The sequence below is a fragment of the Ammospiza caudacuta genome, chromosome 1, assembly GCF_027887145.1.
Source record: "Ammospiza caudacuta isolate bAmmCau1 chromosome 1, bAmmCau1.pri, whole genome shotgun sequence".
NCBI lineage: Eukaryota > Metazoa > Chordata > Aves > Passeriformes > Passerellidae > Ammospiza > Ammospiza caudacuta.
Window position 1 is genome coordinate 128,779,922 of NC_080593.1, and position 13,116 is coordinate 128,793,037.

Genomic DNA, 13,116 nt, shown 5'->3' on the forward strand with positions numbered 1-13,116 from the left:
AGACACAGCAATTGTTAATTGTCAGAGTACCAGAAAGCAAACCAAAACCACCTATTTTTGTGGCCACAGCACATGCAGGAAAATTGCCACCATCCCTCACTCTATAACAAAGGACAATATCGAACCAGAAGTTTTGACCAGGCTTCAGGGAGAAGATGAATAGTATCTAAATAATTGAAAAATAGCTTTTTTTGCTGTGTGGAACAGGCAACCCACACCCTTTTAACAAGATTTATAGACAAAGTTGGAGGCTCATGGGTTTCAAGGGCACATCACAGAGTAAAGAGTTACAAAAATAAACACAAACCTTGTGATTATTCCTGGGAGCATGACAGCACTGCTACAGGTAAACCCTTGGAGGATCATTTACAGAAGACATAAAGATTGGTGGCTGCCAGGTTAGATCCATGAACTCCAAGCGGGAGAATCCAGAATCCACTTGTGGTTCAAGTGTGACAAGGCATTCTCACTGCCTGGGAGAGAAGCGTTAGTGAGTCCGCGGGCAAAGGAGTCAGAGCGCTCTCCACACCACACATGGGCCTGGAGATGTACATCCAGGAGGATGAGGCATGGCAGGAGCAAGGAGGGAGGTGATGATGATGATGATGATGGAGAGGAAAATGGCAGCAATCACACTAAATACATAATTCAACTCCAATAGTCATAGCATATACGATTCATTCTTCTTTTCCTGCCTAAGTCTGTGCAAGGATTAATAGCTCAAGAACATATGGCTTCTCCATGGCTGTATAATATTTTACAGCTGCTCTACATGGTGGAAATAATATGCTCTGCTACTAAGGTTTGTGTTTTGTCAGGGACGAGAATTTCTTGATCTTTCAGAATTTTGAGAAGGTGGGTTGCAAGGCTGTACTATTTGCTGACAGATATCTTGATTCTGGACATGTTTTAGAAGAGATGTTTAAAGTAAATTACTATTTTGAATCTCACTATTTTGTTAATAGCTGCTATACTGTTATTTAAATAACTCCCACTAGTTCCATTTTCACAAAAGCTCTTCCAGTGCATTATGCAAATCTATTTCAGTACAATTTTCATGGGTCTTGATATTTCCAGCTCTGTCATATTCAGCCCAGAAAATTTTTGCATAATGGTTTAAAAGTGATAATGATTTCTATTTCATTCCTGTTTGTCTCATTAATGCTGCAGGATTGTATCTATTGCAGCTTTATTTATAAAGATGGATTCAAACTGTCCAGACTATTTCAAGGTTGTATCTCTAAGTCTTTACTTCACCTGGTTAGAAGTTTCTGAAATTGCTTTATTATAGGCTGTGCAACCAGCACCCAGATCCTATTCCCCTGAAAATTACTGTGAGATTGTCACACATACTGTAGGGTGGAGGATCACATTCTACACTACCATCTTCCCTCCCATTCACTGAATTGAGAGTTTTCAAGGGCCAGGGCATCCAGTGGTCTGGGAGCTCCATGGTATTCTCTTAGACTTACAGAATACCTTGCTAAGTGTGAAACCATACAAACTCATAATATTTTTCCATGTAATTAACTTTGGCATAGTATCAATTATTTTCTGTGCTAGCTGCAGGTAATTTATACATCAACAAAGCTGTTTTATCCATGGACTTTAATTCAGGCAATTGCATTTACATTTCTGATTCCAGCCCTATGCTTGACTGTTTTCTGAGTTGTTTACAAGTCAGCTGCAATATCCCTGGGCACTTAATGTTCCCAAGATTGCTGTGCTATATGCAGTCATAACATGCATACATTTATGTAGTCAAATTTGGAAGCAAAAGGGGATTTTTAACTTATCAAAGAGATGGCAGAGCAGGTTGAAAGTTACAATGCTCTAACAGTACCACAGATTTGTGTGTTCTAGTTCTACCATCTCAACAAATAATCATCAGCACAGCAGGCAACCACAGCTCAGGTTCAAATAACAGGCTGTGGATATGCTTGTCACAAGATATGGAAATGCAAATCTGCACATTCTTCTGCCCTGCCCAGTAAATCATACAGCTTGAAACAACTTTAGGACCTCATTTGAAATATAAAACTAATTTATATGTCATTATTATCTCTATTCCATGAGATATAAATGGGATGAGACATTCTGATCTCACCACTAAAAATTCAGTGAGGTATAAAGGCATTCTGTGAAAGGGGAATTGATAATCCACCATCAGCGATTGAGATCCAGCCAGCAACATCTGTGCCCAGGCAGATACAACAGCCCTGAGGCTGCAGTGCCTCCAGGCAAGTGGGGACCTTTTGGTCTGGCCTTCCCCCTGCAGCTGGGCATCCTGTGCTGCCTCCTGATGCCTCTGCCTTGTCACAGGGAGCTGCTTGCAGCTGAACGCCAGCCCTGGGGCCAGAGCTGCAGCAAGCCAGAGAGCCCTTGGTGAGGGCATTAAGACGCTGCAGAGTGTGAGCACCATGCTCTGTGAGCTGCCAACAGATCACAGGGCTCAGGAGGGGACTCAGTCCAGGGCAACAAAAGCACAAATCTCACAAGAAATCATCCAAACTCTCCTCATGCTCCTTTTCAAATGGAACAACTTCTTCCTCGAGCCACAAGATTTACCCTTGTACTGAGGCTCAAATGCCCTTTGGGCAAAGTCTCTATGAGGAGGCTAAAACATCTAGAATTTCTCCTTGCTAGGAACACAAACTGGTCCTGAGTGTTCTGCAGGATATAACTATATCAGGTAGATCTCTGTGGAGACACCTAACTTGTCAATGGCAAGTTAAAGACTAGGCAAAATGAGAAATCTTTAATCATCATTGCCAAAGCAGAATTGAATTTTTGCCTTCCAACTTATGTATAATTCAAGTATTTTGAATAACAAGTATCATTTTGGCATTTTAGTGAAACGTGCAGAAAACATATAGACAGTATAAAATGAGCTTTCTATTGCTTGGCTTTTTTGAATATTTGATCTATACACCACATCCTTCATTGAAAAGATGTTAATTTAAGCTCTGTTTACTTGAGGGAGTTTCACCATGTACTGGCCACACAGGTTTTATAAATTTTTATCTCGTTCTTTTTGCACTTCTTATTCACAAATCAGGTTAGCTTTTACTACATGGGAAATAAAGGTCTTCAAATATACAGGAATATTTTATAATTAAGACAAAATTATCCTTCTGTCTGCCTTCTGTCAGGAGACCCTCCTGCTCTAAGCACTGAGCTCTGATTAAGTACATCCAGTTTCCTCTTTGCACCCAGGGTCTTCAACATAGCCAAGCAGGTTCTGGCACTCCCACCAGGGCTCCAAAGATGGGCCAGAGGGCTGAGTGGGGATGCCAGCCCACACTCTGCTCTTTCAGACACTGCAGCTGCACAGTAGCTGAGATCCAGAGCCCTGGTGAGGGCCATCCAGACACAAATAGAAAACAGGAAGTGTGTTAATGGCACCTTTTGAGAAAATGCTATCTTGGGCATATATGTTTTCATTTCTTGTCATCCTAAGAAGTAAGAAATGCCCCTTCATAAGCTGACTAATAACAGGCTGTACTGAGAATCTATATATAAAGGAGAAACATACTTCAGAACAGATACGTGGTGAAATACTGCTTATTTAAAAACAAATGGAAAACCCACACAACTATTCTGTTTCTGTGGAAGTAGGAGGAAGATTTTCAACAACGTTTTACTTTGTGTTCACAAGAGAATAAAGGTTATAAAGGTATTTCTTTATGTTTTTACCCTCCAGGCACAGGCCACAATGATGATGATACATCCTCTTGGCTGCAGAGGGACTGTGCACAGGGGAAGCTCTGCTGCACCAAGCAGCAGAAGCCACAGGAGACACAGAAGCTGCAGGAGTGGGAGCCAGGGCATGAGAATCCCCAAGAGAGAGTGAATTGGCTCAAGCAGGCATAGACATGTGCTTGCATTACATGTGCAATGTTCAAAGCATATCACTGGCTGCCAGAAGCCACTGAAGATACAGCTAGAAGATTTCCACTGATTTAAAATACCCATGTTCAATAAAAATGCCATGATTCGTTTGGATTTTTTCCTTTTAGTGGAAATAAGGCACTTCTAGACTAAAGAAAATGTTGTCACCACCAGATCTCCTGCTGGGAGCCTGTGTCTGTGCACAGTGCCAGGGCTGTGGGCTGCTGGAGGTGACACAGGTGTCCCTCTTGTCTGAACTTCAAGCAGGCAGGGTGGACTTTCCACTTACATCTGTCACAGAAAAAATAAATATGTCCTCCAGTACTTACACGATTCATGTAAGATTCTTTAAAAGGTGTATATTTTTTAAAATCTACTTTTAAAAAATATTTAAGCACACCAGGAGACATTTTTCAGGTTTTTCCTGAAAAAAATCTATACCTTGTTTCTATACCACTTTTAATAGTTTAGCATTAGAAAAGGACATTGCCTAAGAAAGGAAGGTACTCTTGTATTTTACAAGTTATAAAGTTCATTTTATTATCTACAAACCAAAGGCTTCATTTATAATTTTTGTGTTTAATAAACCCAACCTGACATAATGTACTGCAGTTATCAAGTTTGTCAGCATTTTTGCAGAAGCTGGACCTTCTTCTGACAAATGTTGCCAGTCAAATTACAATAGAGAGCAGCACGATGAAGTGTGTTACTGCTCAGTCTTTAATAAACCAGTTGTGTAATCCTGAGTCTCTCCCAGCTTCCTGACAGGGCTACTGATTCCATGGCATCCTTAGGTCCCTGCCTGATGCTGAGGCCACCAGCAAGGTGGCTCAGCTGTCTCCATCCTGGGAAGGAGGTGACCATCAATGCACCCCATGGCTTATCGAGAGATACCACCCAACCTCTTTTTACATATGTGATGTAAATCTCCAGCTGTCAATTTTAATGTCAAAGTAAAAAGAAAGATCTGCCTTGCAGGAGGTGAAAGTACCTGGGCTCTTCTCAGCATCCTACTCCGGCAGAACTGTATTTCTTGAACCAGCTGTGAAGGCAGGTCACAGCTTGCCAAAGATCACTCGCCTCAGTAGAAACATGCACATGCTAAAGTTCAAGAGCAGACAGCTTGCCTCCTTCTGTGGAGTTACCTACCAACTCACTATACCATAAAAACACTTAAATATTAAAATACTGATTTTATGTTGCAGAGCATTTAGAAGCCTTGTAAGAAATGGCATTAATAAACATGAAGTAGTTTATGCTGCTCTTGCCTGAGAGGCAAGAATGTGCCCAGGATGATACAAGCCTGTTCAGATCCTTGCCTTAAGGCACTGATCTTGGAAAGCAAAACATTTCAGTGCAGCACCAAAGAAAAATTATTCCGCTCAGCTTTTCCCTTACTATTCTCAGGACGCATCTTGTCTCTGTGTTCCTGTGCTTCAATGAGCTCCCCTGGTCAGCAGCGTTTGAGCTGTTGTGTCTTCAGCAACAGCACTCTCTGTCCAGGAGCATGGGAAGGATTTTCGGGACCACAGTGCCTGGGCATGCACGCTGCAATAAGCACAATTATTTTATTCTTTCTTTCCCAGACATTTACAGAGGAGCTGCTTGACATTTAGGAGCAGTTACCACCACAGTCTTGGTGGATTGAGAAGAAAGGAACATGCTCCTAGCAAGAAGTGGAGACACCCAGAGGGGCAGTGTCACCCTGCAGTGATATTGCGACAGGTTTAAATGAGGTGACAAAGCTTCATCCACAGACTGGGGATCTCAACCTTTCAGCTGCAGGTGGGGGAGCCACTGGGGCAAAGAAAGGAAGAAGAGGAAGGAAGGGGATGACAACCAGCACTCCAGGCAGTACCTCTGCCTCTGTAGAGGCAGCAATGGCTGCTGCCCAGGCTGCAGCTCGTGTGTGCTGGGAAGGGCCTCACCACCACTCATGCCTCTTCCCTTTGCAGTGAGTGGGACTCACAGGCAGCACATTCTGAGATTCAAGAGGACAGTCTAAAGCCATAATTCAGTTTCATACTGAAGTGAAGACATGTCCTCTCCAGCAGATATGGATGACCTTTCCCTTGAACCACCATTTAGATTTATGCCCTTGACAAGCAACAAACTTTTCCTAAATTTTTCTGCTCACAATGATACAAAATAGAGTTGGACAAACACAGAAACAAGAGATTGTATAACACAGCTGCCCTGCAGTGTTTTTTATTTTAATTTTCAAATCAATAAGTCCAGACAGCAGAATAAGCACTGCAGCTACACCCACTGCCAGACACTGGCAATCTATAGGTACAGTAAATGATATTAATGAAAGAAGAATCCAATCAAAAAGCACTAAACTGAGGTTTATCAAAGCACAGTGAAGGTTTTTTTCCCTAGTCCAGAACTAAGAACGTCTAAAGGCTGGTGCCTGGCTGACATTGCCAGGTTAAGATCCCCATGATCAAACATAAGCCTCAATGGATAGATGAACAGAGAAATACAGGAGATGAGGAGTTAGTGCCTAAAAGTGTGAAAAAAGAAGCCAAGGAGATATTTTAACAGTTTCAAAGGATCAAAACCAGAGCCCAGAAGACAAATGAGGCCGCAGTATGTTAAATGAGGCAAGTGAGTTTGGAAACATTTGTGTATTTAGCTTCCTAACTAGAGCTCAGCTCCAAGGCAGAAGTGTTAAACAACCACCTGATCAGAATTTGTAAGGAAACAGCGTACAAGCTAAAACATGGAAGCTGCATTTAGGTGCATGTAATAAAACTGTCAAGATTTTAGAAGTCCTGTTAGATAAATCAGATGCTTTTTGTCTAAATGCGAATCAGTAAATCACATTTCCTTTTCAGGAACTATTGGCAGTATTTCAAGATGTATTTAACTAATCTCACAATGTGTGGTTGTTTTCCTTGGTTAATCTTTTATGAAAAGGAGCTATTAGGAAATCAAAATATTATGGCTAAGCCTTGCTAATTGCTCTTAGGTACAGAAAGGTAAAACCTCTTTCACCTCACATGTGAAAAATGTGAAAAATAAGAAGAACTTAAGAATATAACACAACAGAAAATAAAAATAAGAGACCGGAATCCATTCCCTTCATGCTGTTCAATAGCCTTCTGTATACATATAGACTTCATTCAGGTAAGTAAATTTGTACCCCCAGTAAATTTGGGGGTAACTTCTGACCACATTAGTGGTAGAACACATCTATTAAAATCTTTACACAAAAATCAAGGGAATAGAAAAGGAAAAAGGCAATAGGATTGCTCACTCCAGTCTGGATGGAGGCACTGTTTGGTACCTGCCCTCACTGAGCACATCCTGCTCCTGCTTGCTGTACTGGATGCATGGCTCTGCTCCAGCTGCATGTACCAGGCAGGGTCCTCTCCTTGAAACCCTGCCAGCATAAATACTCCAGCCTCACTGCTTCAGCACAGACCTCCAGTGTTTCACAAAGTCAAGACTTTCTCTTTCAGAATAGTTTAGGCACAAAACCCCTAACTTTCCAACAAAGGCAAAACCCAGAGATAGTCAAGCTTCGGATTGGAAAGTTCTTATATTTCTCAAATTTTGTCTAAAATAATAATTCCATCTAGAAAAATGCCTGGTTTTGGTAAACTAACTCCAGAACTAACAGACTCTGTCTGGCTGTAAGATTATTGTCAGGTTTGTATTTTATAGAAATATTTTAAAGTAACCACAAAGATTTGTTTGGAGATACCTAAAATCAGACAGAAATCCAGTCCAGTGTCTTTCTTAGTAGTGATCATTACAGTGACCTCCTGCTGATCCTGTCCCACAGCTTTTCCAAGATAATTGGGTGCCCAGAAGATATATATTTAGAACATTGTTGTACTCATAATTTATGTGAACAAAATACAGAGTCCCTTGACCTTCCATTACATTTATTCTGCAGTATATACTGCAGGGAAAAAAAAGGCTTGGAACTCAGTAAATCACTAAAATGCATACATTCTGAGAATATAAAGCTTTTAATGTTAGTATGGTAGAAATTAGTAATTTCCTTCTATAAAATGACAGGTAACAAACAGGGGAGAAAGGGTAGATACAGTGTGTTATGTATGGGAACTGACATCTTCATCTGTGCTGCAGCTACTGCATTTCATCTTTACAGAGTGCTGAGAAATCAAGAAGTTATATAACTTAGTGAAAAGCTGATAGGGCCAGTGACATTTGAAATCCTACTCTGTGAAAATCAATTGCAAGATGTGAAAGAAAAAACCTCATCAGGAACCAAAATCTCCATCCCATAATAGATCCGTATATATGTACACTTTAGAAATATAAAAGAGCAATAAAACTTTGAAGAAAAAGGGAGTGTGGGAGGGAAGTGGAAGAACAGGCAGAGCAGAGAAGGAACAGAATAATCACAGATCATTTCAAGACAGTGTTATGAGGAAGCAAAAAGACAATTTATTTTGATGGTACCCTTTTGATTCTGCTTATGCTAAATAGTAAATAGGTAACACAGTAGCAATTTACAACATGGAATTTTATTGGAATAAGAAAGCTAAACAATCCTTGCATACATAAAAAAGCATATGCTTTCTACTGACTCAGGAACCATAAAACAATCTCTACAATCCACAAAAATTGATTTCTTAATATTCATAACAATCATTCTGACTTTTCATCCATTCAAACATGGGTCACTATGAAAATAAAAGATCTGGTAATTCTCATTTGATTCATATAAAAGTGAAGTGAACTTTCAGAGAAGGAAAGCAAAAGAAGACATTTTGTGTGAAAGGGGTGTAATGGATGAAAAGGAGTCCATTCAAAACACCCAAAGCACATTAAAAGAGAATTCACTGAATGAGTGCCAAATTAGAATCATGTTCCTGTTCATCCAGCAAGCAGCTACTGAAGATGTCCACCACACCAAGGTCTGCACATTTTTGGGCACAGAACTACATCTGGTTCTAGTCCTGGGAGCAAAGGTGAGAGCTGCACAAGCACGTGGAGACAAAATGCGCCACTGCCCATTCTCAGCACAGGAAAACCTTGCACCGAGGAGAATGCCAAGAGTTAAAACTCTGGCTTGCTCATCAAGATCAGCAAACTACAAGCATTTTGATGAGCTGGTCTGTTATAAAATCAATGCTGACTCCAGCACAGCAAGCTGGCACAAACACAAACCTGCCCTACCTGCATAATGCTTCCTACAGGAAACAAGCAGTCAATTTTACCAATAAACTTTGCGTGATAAGGACAGATGCTAGCTGAACCTGGCATCTGCTAAACTTGATTTCACAAGAACACTTTTCCCTCCCAGAATTATATTTAGTATCTTTTAGAAGCATAAACATAAAGAAATGTTCACTGCATTTTGTTCAACCATTTCAGGTCTTCCCCCTACTCAAACTGCAACAGCAGAATTTTAATGACTGGGGAAATGCAGCAGGGCTGTAAGAGAATATTGTACTGCAGCAAATCAGTGCTTCTGTAGGTTTCCTTCACTGTAACTCTGATCTCCTAAATCTGCTACAGCACCAGTACATATTTCTGTAAAATGCAGCTGCTAACAGAGATTATGTAGGAAAAAAAAAGGGCTTGAGAACTTCTTAATCAAGTTCTACACTTACAATACCTAGGAAAAAGCCTAACCAAAAGCTCAAAAGCAGAATTCCCAAATAGTTCCCAGTGCCATCTGATATGATTTCTTTCTTTACTTACTTCTTTTTACCCCAAATGCCTTTGCATTTTAAAGTACCCATACGTTCACTGTGCCTTTCTGCCAAACTGCCTTCCATGAAGCAATTAAATGTATAATTGAGATCTTCAAGTCATTACAAAGCAAATTCAGTGACTTTTGGAATGATTTCCAGGGAGTGAGATGACACAAATCAATTTTATGCCAAGACACACTTTTGCATGCATGCATGCATTCAATATGTATCACACAACCCCTCAGAAGCCTGAGGGGCTGTTTCTCCCACAAAGAACACTTCCAAGGTTTTCAGGGAAGGCATTTTCAAAGCTTAAAGATAAAGTTCTCTACTGTGAATGATCCCATCAGTCAAATATTAAGATTTTAAACTTTTTACTGATGGTAGGTATTTGAGGCTAGATTTGTAGATTTGGATGTTGGTCCAAAGAAAATTTGCCTTTCTACTCTCATTTTGTTCACTAGTCATTAGTGGAGCTGGATTGAATGTTCTTTGAGACTCATTCCCCCATTTGCATCTTAAGGCTTCTGAAAAGAGACTGACAGGAAGCACTTTATTGCCACCTTCTTACAGCTGACATTCTTGTTTATTCATCAGTGCTTCGGCTCACCACTCACACAGATTATTCAGTTGCTCATCACTACTCAGAAAGAGTCATTGATAAAATTTTGTTTCACTGGGGGCAACAAAGCTAAAAATTAAAATTGCTGCTTCTGGGTTTTGTCAGAAACTCCAAAATTGCAAGAACCATAGACCTCCCTTTTACTGCCTTTTTCACTTTATTCTGATACTAAATGCCTAAAAGGTTTCCACACAGACAATATTAACTCACTACAGATTTTCACATCTCCAAACCTTCACATCCATACAAGTGGCCCATGATTCAGGATGTGTAGGCTCAGCAGACAGTAAGTAAGTGCTGTCTTTGATCTGGATGACCCTGTAAAACCACAGCAAGTCTCCTGTTTTCCATGCTTAGCTCTCTTCTGATTCCTCCTCATGCTCCCACCAAGCAAAAGGCGCTACTCTGAAGATCCCCCCATCTTAACCTCCTTGTTTTTCTCTGATATTTCTCCACTCATATTGCTCCACTACCCCCATGATTTCAGGACTAAGGGAACACATACATAAGAAAAAGGCAGATAAGAAAATTCATAGAACTGAGCTAAGCCACTTCAATAACTATTTTTATGTGGACTCTTCTCTGCAAGAGGTTTTTTTCATTTTTCCTTTTTTTTAAGAAGAAAACATTGGTGAAGGAATAATATAAGCAATCAGATTTTGGAAAGCTTCCAAGAGCAAAAATATCGGGAAACTACTGCAGATGCAGTAACCTGCACATTTCAATCAGGAATGCAAATAATAACTCAAAATCTATTTAAACTAGCTGTACACAACACTGGTAAGAAATCACTTCCATTTTGTTTCTTAGGCCTTTGTTTGAGTAGCAGTTTGAACTGATCACCCCCTGACAGAGGCCTTCACTCAGGAAGGCAGGCTCTATCACAAAAGGTGTGGCCCAAGGACATGGGTCACTCCTGCCTTGTCCTTTCAAGTTCACTCCCTCCTCCTCTAGCAAAATGCTTTCCCACCTTGAAGGTCCATTCTGAGTCTCCTCTCCTCTCCTCCTCCTCCTCCTCCTTCACCCCAGGCTCTCCAGAGCCCCAAGGAGGCAAACACAGACACCAACCTGCAAGTACCATCTTGTGTGATCATGGCCTGTTTGCGGGTTTTTTGCTCCTGTTGGGCAAAAAACCCACTCCTGTTTTTATTTTTCTCACAAATGGCTTTAAAACAAAACGCATCCCCCTGTTAATGTTATAATGTGGATGTGCCTTTATAAACCAACTGGAACTGTTTTACCCATTATCCTGCTTATGAGACAATGAGAGAGCCTTAATACCTTAATAATAATGATAATAATAATGATAATAATAATAATAATGAGAGAGCATCAAGTTAGAAGCACCTTTGTCAGATGCTGCCAGCAGTCTTAAAGCAAAAAGCCTGCTTCAGAAACTGGGCCCTTTCATACACCATATACCAAAAAGAAAAGCTGTTTTTAAATATTCCTAATCTCAGCAAAACAAGACCTGCATTAAGAACTGACTGCAGAATTCAAAAATCATTTCTCCATGGTGTTCCTCTAATACCAGGAATGCTTGGCTAAAGCAATTCATTTTCTAAGTGGCTTTCTCAGCAACCACTTGCAATGACACTGATGTCAGCCTTTCTCAGGTCAGGGCCTGTCTGTCATAATGGGAGTTTATCTCTTGTCTCTCCAGAGCTGCTGGTGCCTTCACAACTGCTTCATTCAAGAGACTGCTTAATCATTGCCATGATTTAAAATTTCAGAGCAATTCAGCTCTGAAATGAATAAAAGAGAAGGCTGAACATTTCCTTCTCCAGGTGCAAGAGTCTATTCCCTTTATCCTCTGACTTGAGACTGCCAAAGATGCCACATTATCACTGATCAGTCCAACTCCCTTCATCAAAACTGTTAGGCTCATCGAGGAACCACATCAAGTATTTGGGTTTTTTACCCCTAGATACTCTGTGGAGAAGGAAGGCATCTGCTTTTCCCTACCTCTCATCCCATCTCATGTCCCTCCTACCAAATATACCAGGGACAGACTGAAATGAAAACCCTTGGAGGCAGTTACCTTCCCTCATCACAAGCCATCTCACTTCTACTTCAGTGACTCATCCAGGGCAATCACATAAATAGGAATTCTCCAGCTTTCCTGCAAGTCACATTTTTATTTTTCATGCTCTTCATTTTCACCAGCAGTTGTTGAATGTACTAGATAGTTCTTAGAGCCATCCTGACACATGAGATGTGAGAATATAGCAAACCACAAAATTTTATCAGGGATAAGAGGCTTGTAGAACTGCAGCTTTAAAGAAACTTTGCAAAAGGTTTCTGCCTAATCAACCCCATGAATCACACCGTGCAGTTTTAGAGAACAAAAGCATTTTAATCCTGTTGGAAACTGGGGAACTGCAAGACGTCTTTTTTTCTGATTAGAGGAAGAACAGAAACACTGAAGGTCATCTCTGAAAGGAGGAATACATCCCTAATTCCCCAGAAGAAAATTAGGTTTGAGATATAAAAAACTTCTTGCATTGACTTTAACTACAAATATGGCAGGGAAGAAAAGCAACACCAGGGCTGTTCACAAGCATCTCTGAAGTTCTGAAGGCAGGTGGCTAAAAGTAACAATTGGAAACAGATAGGCAATTTATTCCGATTTAGCTGTCACTTACAGGAGGAGTGAATATAAAAGTAAGAACTAACTTAGTTTTTTTCCCCATAAGATAATGTATCATTGACAACACCTAAACCTGTTGCATTAAACATCATGTAAGAGTGAGCCATCCTTTTGACAAGTGTCTTTTAAAGCAAAGCTTCATAAAAAAAATAAAGAAGGCATTTAGGTTTCTATTTGATTCCTGGCTCCTGTAATAAAATTAATGTTCCAAAGGCCATAACAGTAAAATAACAACAGTAAATAATAACAGTGATTATTTTAATAGTTTTGGA

General features: G+C 40.3%; 1 protein-coding gene across 3 annotated transcripts in view; it reads right to left on the reverse strand.

Annotated features, from left to right (window-relative positions):
- Window positions 1–13,116, reverse strand: part of OXR1 (oxidation resistance 1) — a 259,837-nt gene that overhangs the window by 137,564 nt on the left and 109,157 nt on the right. For all 3 annotated transcript variants that reach the window (XM_058799965.1, XM_058799972.1, XM_058799980.1), the window contains one exon: window positions 308–473. In XM_058799965.1, coding sequence (XP_058655948.1) covers window positions 308–366 — 59 coding nt within the window. In that variant the 5' untranslated portion in view covers window positions 367–473. The remainder of the gene's footprint in view (window positions 1–307; window positions 474–13,116) is intronic.